General features: G+C 28.6%; 1 protein-coding gene across 2 annotated transcripts in view; it reads right to left on the bottom strand.

Annotated features, from left to right (window-relative positions):
* Window positions 1-3,565: 3,565 nt before the first annotated feature.
* Window positions 3,566-21,169, bottom strand: part of LOC142333700 (protein RER1) — a 58,088-nt gene continuing 40,484 nt past the window's right edge. For both annotated transcript variants that reach the window (XM_075381129.1, XM_075381127.1), the window contains exon 7: window positions 3,566-17,796. Coding sequence is in view for 1 of the 2 variants with exons in the window: in XM_075381127.1 (XP_075237242.1) it covers window positions 17,731-17,796 (66 nt within the window). In the remaining variant the exon portion in view is untranslated. The remainder of the gene's footprint in view (window positions 17,797-21,169) is intronic.

Here is a 21,169-nt window from a genome sequence, read left to right as displayed (position 1 = left end):
GGCTTAAATATTGTTACAACCGTTTTGTTTTTTTTATATTTGTTGAAGATTTTCTCTTTTTTCTATTGAATATACTAAAACCAGAATTATTTCTAATTTGAAATAGTTTTTCTGATAATCTCACTTTGAGTTTTTGTAAAAAAAACATGTAGATTTTTTTTTAATAAAAAATTAACTTGCTTTAATTTAATTATTTTTATTTAAAAATTAGTGGGTAAAAAATTTCTTTTGTTACTCCAGTAATTACAAGAGACTTGTGACATTATAAATTTGCTCTTTTATAATGATGAAAAATAAATTTTACAGCCTGTAATTAAATGCCAATCCTGTTGAGGATTCAAATCTAGAATATCTATATTTTAGAGAGAACCTTGAATTTATATTAAGAAGCAATCTGCATGGATCGGTTTTCTTATTCTAAAAAAAGACAGGTCGCTTATCTTTGAAAATAATGACAAATGTTTTTTATAGGACTGTCTACTTTTTAAAATTAAAAAAAAAAGAAGGAATAAAGTCAACCTAAAAAACACAAACACTGTGTAAATTAAAAAATTTGATGTAAACACCACAAACTTCCTTGTACGCCTATTAAATTACATACACATTTTTTTTTAAATGAAAAGTACATAAAATTTTATTTCATTAATAACTTCTGATATCTTTTTTTAATTGTTATTATTGAATTATTTATCGTAAAACATTTTTACAATCAGAGGTTAATAATTATTAATAAATCAATATATTTAAATTTAAAAAAAAAGGAGATGAAGTCGGATTTGAACAGATGCGCTTTCCCCTCGTAAGATCCAAATATTTCATAATTTATTTATTTATTAGGCTATAACTCTGGAACCAAGAAAAATAAGTACCGCTAACGATATATTGTTGAAAAGCTTTCAATGAGGGCTTGTTACTGCAGTTAAGAAAAAGCCCAAAATCCAAAATTCCTTTACTTCGTACAAGGAAGTAAAGACAACACTTTATTATTTATTTTTTAAATATTGCCTTTTCAAAGTTTGTATTAAATTAAAATTTAAGTCAGTAGTTATTTAGATTTGGTCTTAATTTTTTTTTTTTTAATTTAAATAATTATAAAAATAATATTATCATTCTATTATTAGTTTTACTTGAATAAATTTTAATCATACTTCAAGCAATATTTAATAGAATTGAATTATACATTTTCCAGATGCGAGGAATCGAACCTAAGATTCTCATTGTTTCAGATGATTACATTACCAATTACATGTAACTAGGGTGGTTTCACATGAAATTAAACAAAGTTTAGTAATAAATTACAGATATCTACCATTACCGTAAAAAATTCATAGCTTATTAATTAAACATTCTATAGGAAAAACTTTTAAAAAATCTGTTTACTTACCATTTTATAATTAATATAAATAATACGTAAATGGAAAATTTTAGGTAAACCTTTCTCTGATTCTTCTATATAAGATAAAACATATTTCTAAAGTAATTATAATTATAAAAAGAAAAAGTAAAATAATTTTTTTATCATATTTAAAAGACAGTATAACCGAATGTGGACAAGTAATGTACCGATGAAGAAGGAACTTCTTCTGTTCACAAAGAATCTATGTAGAAAACAGAAGAATTATAGGATGCAAGCAAGCAAGCAACCAAGTAGAAGAAGGGTAAAACCACCACTACTTCTTTCTATACTAAAAAGAAGGATGATTTTTAACAACCAAAAGTAGTAGGGATAATTTAATGGTAAAGATCTTCTTTTCTGCTGCCAAACAACCCATAAGGGGTGGTCGGTACACGTAGAGGGTGGTCTTGTAAAAAAAAAAGAAATCAATTCAAACGTCCTCCTACCATTCTGTCCTTCTTTTTATCCTTTTTCTTTTTTTTTTACCGCTCCCCTTTAAGTACCCCCTCCTGTTAATCATTGCTGTCATCATTTCCCATCCTCTACTTTCTTTTTACTCCAGTGATGAACACTACATGTAACTGTCCCTACTATTTTCTATTCTACACCACACACACATATATATATATATATATATACACACACACACACACACATACACACACACACACACACACACACACACACATACATAAAAAGCAGAAAAGAACTAGGACAAAATGAAAATAGACAGAGCACTTGAAAAGTTTTATCTTGTTAATGCTGGCGGCAGTTGTAGTAGCTTTTGACGAGTCGACTTAAATCTCTATGGGCCACTCATCATCACCCTGATGACAACTGTTACTATATAGTTATATACTGCAGAGAAAATGTTCAACGCCAGGTGGTGTTAAACTGCACAAATACAAAAAGCCTGTTATATCATATTATATTATATTTTTGTCTTCCGATTGCTCTACCTTATCATTTCATTTTCTTCTTTCTCCAATTACTCTACATCCATCATCTTCTTATTGCATTGTCATCACTCCTTTTTTCTTTTTCATGTTTTATATATATATATATATATATATATATATATATATATACACACATATAAAATACAACAGTAACTTGTTAAAGTTTTATCCTTCAATAAATTTAAATTGTATTACAAATGACCCTTGGGTTTTCAAAATTTTAAAATAAAATCGAACTGTATTTTAATCAATATTTACAATTCCATATATATATACATATATATCCACAAATATAAATTATTATTTATTTAAATTAATCATTAAAAATTTTGTTAGATTTAAAGGGCTATTTTAAAATTGTTTTGCATTAAAGAAAAAAGTGTAAATACGAAAAAATATACATAATTTACTAACTATACATCTCCATAATTCATCCATATTAAAAATTTATTTTAAATAAAAAGAAAAATTTGGGTTTTAAATACCTCATGCGCTTATGCAGAAATTACAAATATATTAAAGGAATAAATAAAATATATAAGGAATTTAATTTGAAATACACAGCGATATAAAAATTTTAATTTAAAATATTTATTTACACAGACTGATGTAAAAGTAATAATATAATTTTATGAAGTAATAATTAATTATGATTTCTCATATTTCTTCATGCTTTTAACACTTAACTTCCAAAAATTCTTTTATCAAATACCAAATATAAATAGCAATAGAATCAAATGCTAATCAAAATATTTGAAATATTAAAGAAAATAGATATCAAATACAGAAATTTAAATATTATTTGTGAATCATACAAAAATGAAAATGTCGTGATTAAAAATGTAAATAATTATTAAGGTGTAAAAATTAGAAAAATGGAATGCAGCAAAAATGCAATCTGTCCCTTACATGTTTACATGAACATACACTACGCCTCTGATCAAGAACAAAGGAAATAAATATTTCAGGTAATTGGTGATCTTGATAAAAAAAAGTGCCCCAGTAAAGATTTGAGATATTATTTTGGGCAAAACACCCTACCCCTTTTTTCAATTTTGTAAAAATTTAATACACACTTTCCTCTCCTCACCCCCGCTGAACGTAGTACCTATCTACCGAGTTTGTTAAGTAAACAGTATCCAAAATTATATGATCAAATACAGGTAAACATACATAAGTATATATGTACAAACATCTGATAAAAATATAATTTTGGACTTTAGCAGCACCAGAATAAATTTTTTTTCAGATGATTTACAATTTATTTAAATCCATTTATGACATCTCAAAACCCAAAATTTTAAAAAAGACCAGTTTTAGATTTTTTTTTTTTTTGGCAGATTACATTATTACCTGTTACATCTATAACTGCAGTAGCAGAAATCAGTGACCAGTTGGGAGAAAATGGAAGAATAAGGAATTCCACTTAGGAAAGCGGAAAACTAAAGTAATGGCATCTAATAAGAGATTAAATTCACATATTGTACTAAACAGAAAAGATTGAATAATAAAGGGATTTATTTATTTGGGAAAGCAGATTACCAGTGATAGCCAAAAAAATTATTAAAAACTTACGTCTGGAGTAGAGTTTACAGCTTTCAATTACATATAATGTTTTTGTAAAGCATGACATGGTCTTAAAAATATGTCCCAAATTCTGCTATGATGATAAACAAATGATTTATCAACATATGCTGAACGGGTATCATCTCAAGATGCTGAGAGTTCTGAATCTACTGCGTGAGATTGTTCTTAAATCTTTTATAATACTGTTTACAGCTTTTCATCGCTTTATGAATTCCTACAAAAATTTTCCCAAGTTCTACACAAAATTTAATTTTGATTAGTCATTACAGATATCACAAAATTAATCTATATAAATAAGAATTAACAGCTGTTTACTCGATGAATAAACAAATTAGAATGATGCAAATAATAAACTAGTCTTGAGAGATTTCACTACTTTGTACCACTTACCACAAAATGTTCCAACTTTTAATTTTAAAGGTCGAAAACATTTTAACATAGCTTGTATTAGAGTACAAGGTAATCTTAATTTTATTATATGCTGTGTAATATCAAAAATTACTACAAATTAATACAATTTTTATTATTCATGTAAATACATTTTTAGGCATCACACAAGTATTATTTTTTATTTATAAATCCTAACTTATAATGTGACCAAATATAAATTTCATAACATGTACATGTTTTACAGTACATCCCAAGCATAGGTATATGACTTTGCTTGATGTAGATATTTTATTTATCGATCGATTAGGTTGAAATTTTATTCTAAATTTATTAGTTAATAAATTATCTACCTTTTCTGATGCAAACATATAAAATGGTAACCTCTCAAAATAAAATTCCAGTTTTCAATATTTAAAAATTCTGTTTTTATAACAAAACAACCATTTAATTATATTACTGATACACTAAAGTCAAATTAATAAGATAAAGGATGACTACTTGAACTAAAGTCCAGTCTCATTACACGAGGATAGTAAAATTTCACAAACAATGTATAAGCATACATTGCTGTGGAGAAAAAAATCCCTTGGGAGTTGTAAGAATTTTTGTTCAATAATACTATTTATGCAGGGTGTTCAACTTAAAAGAAGCCCCATCACTTAGTTTAGTCTATAAATAATAGTTTATCGACAAACAATTACATAATAAATTATAAAACCTGTTGAAAACAATGTCAATCTATTTCTACACACTTGCAAACATGTATGACCATGTTAGCTGTACCCTGTCTACTCCCTGGATGCATTGGTAATTTTTATCTTAAATTTCTGAGGATGTGTGGGCTGCTCCTATAAACAATTTCTTTTAAGAAACTCAACAGAAAGAAGTATGGATCAGGTGATCCTGGTGGCCACAATCCTTTGGAAATGATTCTTCTGAAAAAATCTTGTAGCATCTTCATAGTAGAGCAAGCTGTATGGTAAGTAGCATTGTGCTGTTGCAACCAGCAGTCATACTAATCCACTGGCAGTAAGGCTATGAACTGTTGGATAATTTCTTCATAGACGGCAGCATCCAGTTTGTCATCTTGAAACCGCACACAATTTTTTGTGGGTGTAGGGGATATTCAAGGAAAATGTGCGGGTTTTCAATACCCCAGGTCTGGTAATTGTATTAACATACCCATCAAGGTGAAACCACGCTTCATCTGTGAAAAACACGAACTAAAAATGCCAATGCTGTCTCCAATGAAGTTCTTGAACTGTTGGCAGCAGTGAACCCTTTGCATAATCACTATTAGTTAACTCGTGGAAAACTTGTGCTCGATATGGATAATATTTCAGCAATCTCCTTACTGTAGCATAGAATAACTTAGTGAAATGTTCTTTTCCTGGTTTATTTATGAGATCTTGTAACTGCTGCTTTAATGTCCTGTGCAACCTGCATCGTTAAACTGTTTCATGAAATTGTTTAACTAACATCTGAATAACACTTTTCACTGGTAATTCCTTTTCAAATTTATCCCTGAACTTTCGCCAATGTACAACATGACATCTTGTCTCCAAATCTTGCTTCCATCATAAATACACATTCTTCAACAGTTAAACACGTTTTAACAAATAAAGATACATGATTACACAATCTTGTTTAAAAGCTAATGCTCGGCACAGACTGGCAATAATAAAATGTGCAGACAATAAACAGTCCTCTCTACTCCAGTTCCAGTATTACCAACATCTTTCACATTATTTTACCAATCTCATACCAATGTATGCATTTTAACAAAATTATGCATTTAGTATAAACTACTGAGCGATGAGGCTTCTTTTAAGTTGAACACCCTGTTTTATGGTGAATACAAGTTCCCTCAAATCTGTCCATAAAAATGTCACTAACAGTTAAATGCATATTTTTTTGACTAATCTAAAAGACCATTATTCTTTACAAAATTTTTCAATTAACTAAAGTTTCCATGAAGATAATTTAATACAAGTTAAGAAATTATAGTTTTTTAATTCATAATTTCATTTCTGAACAAAATATTGTTTAACAAAATATATGACAATTATAATCTGAATCACGTGTGAAATCACAATAAAAATATAATTTTAGATAATAATCAAAGCAGTTTTTAAAAAACGTTTTATGAAATTTGCCATTTTAATTATAATTTACAAAAAAGCCTGATATTTTACTGTAAATTTTTGGTGTTCATATGAAATTTTAGGTAAATCATAAAATAACTAAAATCAATCAATATCAACAAATCTCTTTATGGGTGTGTGTGTGTTCCCATGTTTGAGAACAAAACTTTCATAAGTATTCATGACACATCAAAATTTCAAAAAATTAAAATAAATTTTTTAAAAGAATTATATTATAACGTAATTATAGAATTCAATACGCAAAAATTAATACTAGAAAACTAATATGGTAAGTTTAACATATCTAATTAATGTGTTTTGGTGGTTTATAATTCATACAATATTAAATTTTATTAACACTGTGGTCATATGTTAATGAATTATTCGAATTTTCAAAACTAAAAATAATTATAAATACTGGCAATTTATTAAATACTGGTTGGCAATTTCAATCCCCAAATCAGCAAGGAAAACAAACATAGAAAAACTGTACAAAAATACTCCGTCCACAACAGAACAAATAGAAACAGAGAAAGAATAATTTCCTACTACAAAATGTTTAACCTAAAACTAACGTTAATGTACTTCAAAAGCTCTCCCAAGAAAGATAAGAAATCAAAAGTAATTCTAAACATCAAAACAAAAAGGGGAATCAACAAGGATTCAGATCACAACCTTTTGGAAATAAAAGTTTAATTCCAACCGACCAAACCCAAACCAAGAAAACTCAGAATAGAACAGAAACACTAGAATATAATCAAGAAAAGTAATTGGAAAGACTGAACAAAGTTTTAGACAAAGACTGGAACAGAATTAAAGAAACTCTTACCAAAGCAACAAAAAGAATAGCAGAACCAAAAAACAAACAGACACAGATGGTGGAACGAAGAATGTAATAAGGTGCTAGAGAAAAGAGCAAAATCATGCAAACTCTGGTACTTAACAAAACATAGAATAAATGGAACAAATTTAGGAAACAATAAAAACAATAAGATACACAAAGAGGAAATACAAAACACAACTGGAAAAAACAGAAAAGACTACAAGATGCATAACAATAGGGACTTCTACAAGACCTTCAAAGAAGTACTACAAGAATACCAGCCGGCAAACTTATGCTTTAAGAAAAGAGATGGAAAACCAGCACTCAACAATAAAGAAAACTGCTAAATACTATTATAGCAGAAAACTGCTAGTGGACTATTTCCAGCCACTAATCAACTGTGATGAACCCAAGAAACGAATTGGACTCGAAGACAGAGAAGATACCAGATGACTGGAAATGTGCACTATCACCTACTGCACAAGAAAGGAAATCAAACGCACACCAACAACTATAGAGGAAAATCACTTCTCCTATAACCCAGAAAATTCTATCTAAAGCCCTATTATACAGAGTTGACAAAAAAGCAGATCATCTAATGGGAAAATATCAGGAAAGATTAAGAAAGGGCAGATCTTAAGCGGAACAAATCTTCAGCCTCAAAAACATCTTGAGACCGAGCACTAAGATGCACCAAAACCATAGTCATGTTCCTGGATTTAAAAAAAGCATATGACACCACTGACTGATAACTGCTCTTTAAAACACTAAAAAAATTCAGCATCAACAGGAAAACAAGAACTGTAATCAAACAAACCCTAACCAACGCCAACTTCAAAGTTAAAATTACTCCAAGAAATATCAGACTGTGACAAAGTGATGGGCTATCACCCGTTCTATTCAACCTAATTAAGGAAAAAATAATATGAACATGGAAACAAGACATCAAAGGAAAAAAATTAGAAAAAAGGAAAGAAAATCTGGTAATAGTGTTTAGCGTTCACAAATGATATAGCCTTACTAGCGCAGAACAAGAAGAAAGCACAAGTAATGATCAAGAAACTGCAAGAAATCACTACAAAAACAGCTTACAAATGAAAAAACAGAATACCTGGAACCTAAACAGCAAAAGGAAAAATACATGAAGACAAAATGCGGCAACATCTAAAGAGTAGACAACTTTTAAGTGCTTAGGAGAATGGATACAACCCAAGAGACTGGATAAAACAGCAAACATAGAATGCGTTAAACAATTGGAACGAGCATATGGAATAACACAAAAAAGGTACAACAAATGCAGCACATGCTACAAAGCCAAAATAAGAAATCTGAACAGTCATCAAACCAAAAGGGCTCTATGCATCAGAATGATTAACACTCAATAAGAAATTGAGAAAAGATAAAGGTGAATACTCAGGAAATCATTAGGACCAAGGAAAACAGAGGGTGAAAAAACAGGCGAACGAGAGCCTTTACAAACACACACAGATATCACGCAGAAGAGATGCACAAAATTCTATAGACACCTCAAAAGAATGGATGACAACAGACTGACCACAAGGATATTCAACCACCTTATGCAGATGAAACGAACTACCAATTGGATTAAAGAAATGTAAAAGGACCTGGAGAAAATGAAAATTATAGAAGATATCAAACAAGATAAGAGATGAATTCAGGAAAATAATAAACAGGTTTAAGAACTTCAAAGACAAAGATCACAAACCAAGGACAGCCAAGAAGTGGACTGAAGAACAAAAGAGGATTCATAGTGTAAAGATGAAAAAGTTTGAGAAGCAAAGAAGCTGAACCTCCAGCAAGGAGTTCCCCATGGTCCAAAGACCAAACAAATATGAATGAATGAATATATATAAAACAGAATGATTAAGTCTGTTAATATATTAGCTTTAAACAGCAGAATAGATATATAATCGTATATAGATCATCAGAGTTATTCAAATCTTGTACAATTCATCAAAAAATTCATCCTAGTGCAATTTCCATGTCAGTAGGAAGGTAATATGGTGGTAATATAGGGTATTTTTAAATTAGTTGTACAAAAGTAACCTTTTATGATGAAAAAAGTAATTGTTTGATACAACAGTGAATAAAGTATATCCTCCAATATTCACCAATGTTCTCACTAGGTGGCGTGCACAAGTGAGTAATTTCATCAGTCATCATGGAGTTGTATACCGGTACAGAGCTTGTTCAGTGTTAATTATGGTTTCATGAATCCATCGGCTACTAACATTGGAAGACAATTTATGACTAAATAAAGCAACCACCTCAAAGACAGTCTGTTATAGTATGGTACAATCATTTCACTGAAACAGGTTGTGTATCACTTAGAACAGTCAGGGTAGGCCTTCAGTTACTGAAATGGCAATCGAACATGTGAGGCCAGACATTAATTTGTAGTCCAGATAAAATCAACGGGATGTGCCAGTTTAGAATTAAATATTACTAGAGTTACAGTACAGGGGTATTGCATAAAAATCCTACATATTGTCATTTAAATCCTACAAATTGCAACTGATAAAAATAAAATAAGCCCTTTTATAACGGGCTTTAGTTAAAGGTAATAAAGAAAAACTAAGAAAGTTTTGTCTAAAACATATTAAACAAAATTGAGGCTGAAGATAATCGTGTTCAGCAACGAGGCAACCTTCCACACCAGTGGTAAGTGAAGTGACATAATGTTAGAATATGGGTGAACAGAATCTGTATCACACAATCAAAGATATGTAGAACTTGCCTAGGGTAAATGTTTTTTGTCCTGTAAGTAGTCACAAAATTTATAGTCCTTTTTTTTTGCTGAGTCAACTAAGTGGCATATCGTACCTCGATGTCCTTGAACATTATCTAATGTCATAATTACAAGTTACAGGCACATAATTCATTTTCCAGCAAGATGGCACGCCACCACATTATCAATGTGCAGTTGTCACGTACCTCAACAGCAAAGTGCCGACTTGGACTGGACTGATGGAACAATTTCTTGGCCACCACAATCGTCTGATTTACCTCTAATGTACTTCACTGTATCAGGTTACATTAAAGAAAGTGTTTGTTCCTCTGCTTCCAGGAAATGTTGAGCTGCGACACCAGATAACTAACAATTGCCACCGTAAAAGATGCTTCATAGGATTTGACAGGAAACTGATTACAGATGGGACAACAAAAGGTAGCCACATGAACATTTGTAAATGTTGAAGACTTATTCTGTGATGTATCAAACCGTTTTGTACATCATTTACTTTTATCATTATTAAAAGTTACTTTATAACTAATTTAGAAATATCCTGTATTGATATAGGGATAGTGTACGGTTAATTTTATAGAGCTCTAGAAATAGAATTGTAATCTGACAGATTTACGAAAAAGATTGTATATGATGTTGCCGTACGTTTAGTTTCTGCCTTTCTTTCGCTGCAATCATCTCTTATACTTCACACCTGTACCTGCTAGATATCAACACAGTTAAACTTCATTTTGTCATTAACATTGTATATAAAGGATAATTAGAATGTGAAAAGTAAAATTTATAAAGTACTCAAACAATAATAAGCTTATAATTATTATTATGGTACCTTTTCTTAGTAAATAATAACTAACAGATAACTAATAATAAAATAACAACATCATAAATGACATAAAAACCAACAAAGAAAAATAATCACAATTATTATAATATATGTTCAAATTTATCACCTATGATGTCCTTTTAATTATATAAATTATTATACTATAAAGAATGTGTTAACACACTATATACATACAGGTAATAAGTAAACATGAAATACGAGGTGCAATCAAAAAATTCTGTGACTAGTCCTTTAAAAAATATACAGAGAATAGCACAGATGTAAAGAGTGCACCACTGTGATCTTTACAACTGAACAAATCAATCGATACAGATTACATAGAGTATCATGTGTAATATACAGGTTATTGTGACCAGATGCACAGGGATATCTCTGATTTCATCGTGGACCAAATGGTAAAGGAGAGAGGTAATTCTAAACTCTGTATCAAGCTAAAACAATGATCCAGATAAAATGTTCTACATAGTAATTACACTCACAAGGTTATCAGGAGTCAAGGATAATACAGCACTTCCTTTACAAGCACAACTCCTTATTGCACAATAAATTATATGTTTGAGAATCACACTACCGACAAAGAGTTTACAAAAATGTTAGAAATGTTTGAGAGGATATGCATTTTAAACTATCTGACTGGTACGAGGGCAACAGTTGTGTTTTATCTTGACAATGTTTTTTGCCTGTACCTACACGATGAAACTACACTTCTTCCTCTTTTCTACGATGAAAGATAAGTTACAGAAAGAGCTCTAAAAAAGTGACTTCCTCAAAGCAATATCAAAACACTTAACGAACAGTGTTCAATGTAAGATTGCACCATTTTGAAAGACATTTACATCGGTTTTTTAAATTTTTTTTGTTCAGTTTGGAACTTTTTGATCGCACTTCATATGTACATAATAAGTAAACATATGAAATTAATAAAAAATAAATACAATATAATTAAAAGAAAAGCTAATAATAAAATAAATAAAACATAAAAATGATTTTTATTTTTTATTAATTTAAATCACATTAGTCCACTTATTTAATAGTTTTAATAATACTTGTTAAATATTATTTATTTATTGTGTTTGTTATCACTGATAAAAACTGTTCAATGAATTTGTGAATTTTATCAGCCAGATAATACAATAATAATAATAATAAAATAAATGATAAAACAAAATGAACTGTCCTCTCATTTTTAAATATATTTATTCTCACAAAAACCACACAATAATATTTTGTTTAAAACCATATAATATTAATTAAAAAATAACTAGTGTAAATGTATTTAAAGGAGAAAATCATTGCAAATCATTAATCACAAAATATTTAATACTATTTTCAACCTCACCGTTAACATAAGATAATAAAATTAATCTGAATAAATTAGAAAAATTTTAAAAAGTAAATAATTTATTATGAAATGATGGATACAAATACTACTATAATTTGTTTCCTTATATTCATAACCAGAACAAGTTTTCTTTGAGGTAGTAAATGTAAGAATAAATTATTACATTGTATTTTGTGAAGATCATATTTTATAGAAACAAATTTTATACACCACCTAATCATAATCAGTCTTGACCGGATTCACAATTTACATTATTTACTGGTATATATATTTTATAAGTTTTACTATTTTCACGTAATTGTATTGCTAGTTTAATATTAGATTTAAAATGTATTGGTGAATACATTAGAAAACATAATCACTTTTGTGTGAAAAACAAAAGCACGTTGTTATTTCAGTTGTAAAAAAACTAGCATACAAACATAATTTAAAGTTTTTTAGAAAATGCTACAACCAATTTTATTGTTTCAACTTCTACAATTTTAAATTTAATGAAGTTGAAAGATAAATTAATTCTTTATTTTAAGAAAATCAAATTACTAATCAAAATGTAATGTAAAATAATTAAATAAACCACTTTTTTCTTATTTTATCTACCAAAAAGAAAAATTTGTTCTACTTTTATAACAAATTTTGGAAGATAAAATAAACAAAATAAGCTTTACTGTTTTACACGCTATTGCAATCAGTGTTTTAATTTTGAAACATTTGTATAATATAATAAAAAAAATTACATTTTTTTCGCAAAATGGCAATGTGGTTGTGTAATTGCTATTATACTGTAGTTTTGTTTTTTCTTCAAACTTTAATGAAATTCTGTGCATATAATTATTTTTAAAATTATGTAATTTAAAACCTTTAATACAGTAGGGATGTAACATTTAATAAGCAACTCATTTTGAGAATTTATTTTTAAAAATTCCCAATTACCAGGAAACAATCCAAATTATTCTGGTTAAATAATGATGTGTAAGTACTTCAGCATGTGTTTTTTACATGTATATATATATATATATATATATATATACATACATACACACACGTTAAGAGCTTAAATAGTTATAAGTAACCTGAAATAAGACATAAATCAGAATGGAATAGACAAGCATCCACATTAAACTAACTGAAGAAAATGAAAAATAAACTTATTTTCCGACAACTTCGTCACTGAACCAAACAATAAACGGCACACCAAGCTCGTGGAAATACAGGAGTTGATTGTATAATTAGCATAATTACATTAAAAAAAAAATCACGGTAAATATACTTTAAATACTTTATATAACTGCAGGTATGTTAAAGACCGTGATAGAAGGTTTAATGAAACAAATAAATACACCTCTTTCAGTTGCATAAACAAAATATACACAGATACATATGATATATATATATATATATATATATATATATATATATAAATAATGCTGGTACATAAAATTTTAATATCTTGTTCATTATATATATACATTATGTCAACGGAACAGAAGTGGAGGCAATGCTGCCTTCTAAAGCATTTTTGAATACTGAAAAAAAATGATAGGCTGAATTCTAACTTACGTACTTACATGAATTATCCTGACACTCATGAATGAAGCTTAATATTAACTTTGAATACATTTTGAATACTTGTTTCCTTAATAAAAATTTGTGATAAAAAAGTTATCTTCACAATAACAATAAATTAATTTCTTAAAGAATTATAATACAGTAACAAAAATTAAAATATATAAAAGGTTTATCTTTACGCATTAACATTTTTTATTTGTAACAGTTTTAAACTTATGTATATTCAAAAAACATATAAAAATTTAAAAAAGGAACCTGATATTTATCTCATAAATGATTAATACTAAAGCTTTATAAGATATGCATGTTAGATGTTTTGAACAACTCTATTTTTAGTAAAATTGAATAAAATTTATTTTTATTAAATAAAAATAAAAAGTATGTATATTTATGAAATAATACATTTTAGTTGATTGTAAATTTAACTGTTTATGAAATGAAATATATACTAGTAAGTTACTGTAAACAGATACATAATTAAAAAGATTTACATTAAGAAATTGAATTACCTTTTTTTTGTTTTCCAATATCTATGAAAAAATAATAACAAAGCTTCAGAAAATACAAAAACTTTGAAAATTAACTGTAACAAAAAAAAAAAAACAATAGATTACCATAATTTTGAAAATATTAAGTACATATCTCACTTCATCAAAAACCAAATACTGATTTAGAGCACTGGCAAGTCTAAAATTTTTATATAGACAAATATATTTTTATATATTTTTTTTTTTTTTTTAGCATTAGATGTTTCAGATATATAATTAAAATTAATGCCTGGTTACACTATTTACAAGCATTAACAATTTTATACGTTATCAGCAGTCACTTCTTTACAATAACTGCATAAGTCTGATAAAAATTACAAGTTGTATTTTTATGATTTTTTTTTTAATTGCTTTCTAGAACTAAACATTTTTGGGCTAGAGCCATATATCAAGAAACATATATAATAACAAATATACATAATTTCAAACAAATCAATATATCATAATTAACTAAACAAAGAGAAAAGAAAATGAACTGAAATTTTTATAAACTACTTTTTTTAATTCTGAATCCATCCCTTAACATTACAATTTATGGATAAAAACAATAAATCTTTATTACATCTATTCTTTTTAAAATAGAAACTTATCAATAACAAATTTTTTATAGACATCAAAGCATAATTAAAGTGTTTCTTTCATCCAAAAGATTTGAATTTTGAATCCTAGCAGAGAGTATGGTATTTTTCACATGCTGAAGATTACATACTTCATTCACTCAATTTTTTTTCAGAAAGGGTATGTATATTACCATAAAAATATCACCAAATATTTCCTCTCTAATTACTGAAAAAATAATAAAATAAAAATTAGGTATATAGAGAAATTTAATTTTATGTTTATATTTTTTAAGACAATAACTTTTTTCAAAACAGTTAAGACTGAATGAAAATACATAAAAGAATAAAATCATTTTCTGATGTAATCAGTATCAACACCTAAATTAATAAGCTCAAAAAAGAAAACAAGTTATTTACAAATAACTTATTTCCTGTTGATTACCTTTTTTAAATTTGTTTTCTAATGTAAATACATTAAAAATCAAAAGAATTATCATAAAAATGTTATCAAAAGAAAACTGTTGTTGTCAAAAATATATTAAATCACAATGAAATAATTAAGAGTAAAGCCTCAAGCAAAGATTCATTACATGCTACCACAAATACAACCATCACACCATTTAAAATTTCTTATCGCAACATTATTTACTTTTTACAACATCTGACACACTTTAACACAGCTGTCGATGGATGATAATGGATTTTTATACTCATGAAAAACGCTATGTCTGACCTAAATGAACTTAAACCCAGAACCTCCAAATGGAGATATAACAATATCCATAGAAAAAAATAACTGTAGTACATATTTTTTTCATATGTTACAAACATTTCCATAATAATAAAATACAAATAAATTTTAACAGCTATGAGCCAATTGTGATTTACTGATGATATAGTAATTCTAGCTGGAAGTAAAAAAGATTTAGGAGAAACAATGAATGGCAAGGATGAACTCCTATGCAAGAACTACCGCGTGAAAAAAACAAGAACAAAATGAAAGTAATGAAATGTAGCAAAAATAGTGCAGACAGACTATCACTGAATATAAAAAATAGAAAAATTTTGTTATTTGGGAAGTAGAATTACTAAAGATAAACAGAGCAGAAGCAATATAAAATGCTGAATAGCACATGTGAAACGAGCTTTCAGTCAGAAATATAATTTTTTTACATCAAAAATTAATTTAAACATCAGGAAAATATTTTTGAAAGTATAATTTTGAGCGTAGCTTTATATGTAAGTGAAACTTGGATGATCGGAGTACCCGAGAAGAAAAGATTAGAAGCTTTTGAAATGTGGTGGTGCTACAGAAGAATGTAAAAATCAGACGGGTGGATAAAGTGACAAATGAAGAAGTGTAGTGGTAAATTGATGAAAAAAGAAGCATTTGAAAAATATAATTAAAAGAAGAGACAAATTTACACCACATATTAAGGCATCCTGGAATAGTCATTTTGATATTGGAGGGACAGGTAGATGAGAAAAGTTATGCAGGCAGGCAACGTTTGGAATATGTAAAACAAATTAAGACAATATTTTAATTTTAATAACGTAGGAATAGTTTTTTGTTTTTGTTTTTGATACTATATTTACAAAGTAATAATAATGTAAGTTTTGTAATATACTCGACTATAAAAAAATTTTAATCAATTTTTTAGAAAACCACAATTTCACTGATAATGAATATGTATCATTTTGGCAATCTGTAGAAATTATAATATCACATAATCTACAGATAAAAAGGGCAGGAAATCTTGAAAAATGATCTTATGCACATTAATTTTATCAATAAATTATAAGAAATGTTAGTACTTTAATTACTGAAGGAAACTGGCATGCAAGAAATTAAAATCTCTTAAAATCATGTCACATATCCTACCTTGAAATAAAAATCTATGAGCATCCCCCCCATATATGCAAATAAATTCTTAAAATTAATGAAAAATCTTTTAACCGATACATATTAATTTTACAAAAAATAAGTTAACAACTGAAATTTTGTTAAGCGCGACTTAATTTAATGGGCAGACACAACTGAGAATAAACCATATTTTATAATGTTGTTTTGTAGTAGCTATGTTTTGAATGTTAAGTATATTAAAACCTATAAATAATAACTGTATAATTATGAGAAATTAAATTTATAAGACGGTTTAAATTTTGTTCCTTTTCTTCATTTATAAAAACTGAGTCTTACCGTACTAAAAATCAGCGATTTAATAAAATTACTTCATCTTTTCTATGAAAGTACATTTTAATGTCATGTTTTATTAGTAATTTGTATGAAGAACAAAGGCTTTTTCATTGTGTATTTGTAAAAATGCAAGCAAAATTGAGGAAAATTAACCAAATTATTTAAATTCTAAATATAATATTCAATTTATTTCATTTTTTTTTTTGATATTATCTGAAGATGGTAATCATAAATGAATGGATTTATGTAATATTATAATTAAAATATTATTTTAAATAGAAACACTATATTTTTTAAATATACATAAAAGGAAACAAAAATCTATGTAGAAAACAAAAGCTAAGCGTAAAATCTACTAATTATAATAAAATAATAAGTCATGTTGAGCTGCATATTAAATATAATTTAGCAATTATATATATTATTGTGTGGTACAAGTGAGCAAAAAACTAAAATATACAGAATTACTGTCAATACTTGAGTCCAAACTGTATTTTTATTTTGTTTCTGTGTAAACACTTAGCACACTATTAATATTTTTTTTATTTTACATTAACATAACATAATAACAAATCCCATTCTGTTCCACTTGAATATCATACACTCTTCCTCATTCTTCTCTAACTACACCAACTTTAACCTGTTGCTGTGGCTGTTGCTGCTGAGATGGATCCAACTATAAAAACAAACAAAAAGATAAAAAATTCCATTTTTATCTGAAATTCAAAACAAACACATCACTTAAGACTATATTATCTTATAAAACAAATATATAACTGTATTAAAAAATTTTATACTATACTTAAAAATAAAAAAATGCGGTCTAACTTACAGCTTTTAAATTCTGGAAAAATTCTAAGAAAATGATTTCTAACATTCAGATACTATAAAGAAATAAAATTACAAAAAAATAGTAAAACAATTTTATAACTTGAGACGACTAAACATAACATGACATCAGAAAACTTTCTGTTGTAATTGGAGCATGTCAACTTCAAGATGAATCTGTGCAGAATGTCAAGGGTCATTACACCCAACCCTGCACTATAAGTCTGTCAAGTGGTACCATATTATGCTCTTATGATGTTTACTAACACGATGTCTACTCAAAAAGTATTTTACATTTTTTATTGCAATAACCAGATGTAGCAACAGAGGGGATCTATTATGGAATTGACCTTGATTTGAATCGGTCGCAAATGATTTAAATATTTTGTTACCATTGTGGCAAGTCACTGCTTAACAGCCATGAAAAGTAAAACGTGTAAGTAGTGCTTGTCAAGTTTCCACTGTCTTTCAAAATGACTGAATGGGGTGAATTAAATTTTTCCAGAAACTTGGCGACACGCAAATAGAGATAATAAGAAAGATACAAAGAGTTTTAAGTGCTCAAGCTAGGGATGTTACACTAATTAAAGAGCAGTTTCTAAGATGGCTGAATGTTCAGAAAATGCTCTAGCAGACCTTCCACCAACAAAAATCCTGAAAAAATCAAGCAAGTTAAACAGATGAATGAATGTTGAATAACAATTAGAGAACTTGAAAATGAACTAGGAATTTCTTTGACTCTGTGCAATCAATTTACCAAAAATCTTGGGATGTGATGTGTAACAGGGTAATTTGTGACAAAATGTCTCACTCATGAACAAATGGAAAACCAACTGCAAGTTGCGCAAGACATGTTGAAATATGCAAACAGTGATCCTGATTTTATGAAAAAATGAAACATGGGTCTACGGCTATGATCCTAAGACAAAGGCATAGTCATCCCTTTGGAAAAATCAAAGTTCTCAGCGGTAAAAGAAAGCCAGGCAATCAAAGAATCAATGTGAACGTCATGCTGACAATCTTTTCTGATTACAAAGGCATAGTTCATCACAAGTATGTTCAAAGTCAAACTGTCAATAAAAAGTACTACATAACTGTTCTTATCGGCTAAGAAATGCTGTTCGATATAACAGACCGTTTGCTTTCGGAAAATGGCGTTTGTAAAATTCATCATGACAATCCTCCACCCATGCATCACAATTTATCCAGAGATTCTTGATAAAAATGGGACTGGGCGACTTCAGCAAGCTACTTACCAGACACAAATCCGTATGATTTCTGGCTCTTTCCTATGCTTAAAATTCTACATAAAGGTAAAGATTTGAAGAAAGAGAAGAGATAAAAGAAATGCATTAGGAGAATTTATGGTGATCACTAAAGATGACACTGAAAAATGCCCCAACAATGCAAACATTAAATAAGTGTGTTATATCAGGAGGGACTTACTTTGAAGAAGACAAGTCATTGAACTACATAGTTAAATATTTTATGGGCCAAGTCAATTATTTTTTGATCACACCTAGTATACACAATTTATAACTTCACGTTAGGTCCGACTCCTATAGCTGAAAAATTTGCCTGCATCTAATTTTGCTTAAACTTTAATGAATTGGCTACTGAGACCTTTTAGATACTTTGTCAGGCTTTTAGAGAATATTTTTTTTAGGTTTATGGTGGACATTTACATTTTAAGGCCTACAGAGCGTCACTTAAGGACAAGATTGCTAAATGTGGATGATCAGCAAAATGCTGGAAAATGTGGAAAAATTTCAGCAAATAATTTTGAAAACTTTTTACTTCAGGCTGTTACCAAACGAACCATGAACTTATTGACAAAGCTCAAATCATTTACAGAGCCTGCCAAAATATCATAACTGAATAACTTGACCACTTATCATATTGTTGCCAAATTTGTCTGTCATCTTTTATCAGTTGATCAAAAGTACCAATTTATTGATGAGTACAATGAGCTTCAAAAGATGACTAAACAACAAACCAAACTTCATTTCAAAGGAACATCACAAGCTATGAATATTCGGATTATAGTTACAATCCAGAGATAAAGCAATAATCATTGTAATTTACAATTAAAGAGACCACTAGGATCATTGCAATGATCATCTTGTGGAAATCACCTAAACCAGAGAAGTATGTAGAACTGAAGTAACAAGTGATGCTGCATGTGGTACCCAGGAAATCATTCGGTAAGAAGTTTTGTTCCTACTATGTTATGGTGAATTCTGAGTTGTATTATAATGTTTTAAGCCATATAAAAAAAATGATGAAAAAAGTTATAACTATGAAAAAACAAACTATTGCACTATGATAAAATATCTGCTTACATCTTTCTCAAAATGGTACAATTTTAGACAGAATACAACTTGGAGGTTGTCCCCTACTCTCTATACTTCCTGACCTTTCAGCTAATACTTCAGAGGATGAATGAGGATGATATGTATGAATGTAAATGAAGTCTAGTCTTGTACAGTCTCAGTTCGACCATTCCTGAGATGTGTGGTTTATTGAAACCCAACCACCAAAGAACACCGTTATCCACGATTTAGTATTCAAGTCCGTGTAAAAATAACTGGTTTTACTAGGACTTGAACGCTGGAACTCTCGGCTTCCAAATCAGCTGATTAGGGAAGACGCGTTCACCACTAGACCAACCCGGTGGGTTTATACTTCCTGACCTAGCCTCCTGAAACTTTACCTTGTTCTGCAAAATGAAATTTAAGTTGAAAGTCCAGCAATCTTGACACCATAGAAGACATATGAGCACATTAGCAGAACTTCATTTTCAAAAAGACTTAATTTGTTCTTTTCAAGTCCTTGGGATTGATGTGCATCCTCCCAATGAGACTGAATGAAATTACAATAATTTTTTTTCCATAAAGTAAGCTAACATAAATTTTTTAGACCTAGTCATAGAACTTTCTAAGCCATCCTGTGTAAAAGGTGTTTTTTGGACTTCGGAGTATAAATTTCTTTAGCTTAAAGTAAGGTATTCAAATTCTCCCAACTATATGGCATAATAATTAATATAAACGATCATGATTAATGGATCTGCCACTAGGTATGATTGTTTCATTTGCAGGTATCATTTTTGAGACTTACATTCCATTTAGAATGGAATGTAAGTCCAGAGAATGGAATAGAATGGAATGTAAGAATAGATATTACTTTCCAGGTGACTAAGTCAAAAAACAAAATGTTAAATT

This window comes from Lycorma delicatula, chromosome 13 (assembly GCF_047948215.1).
Source record: "Lycorma delicatula isolate Av1 chromosome 13, ASM4794821v1, whole genome shotgun sequence".
NCBI classification, from domain to species: Eukaryota; Metazoa; Arthropoda; class Insecta; order Hemiptera; family Fulgoridae; genus Lycorma; species Lycorma delicatula.
This window is presented reverse-complemented; position numbering and strand designations above follow the sequence as displayed.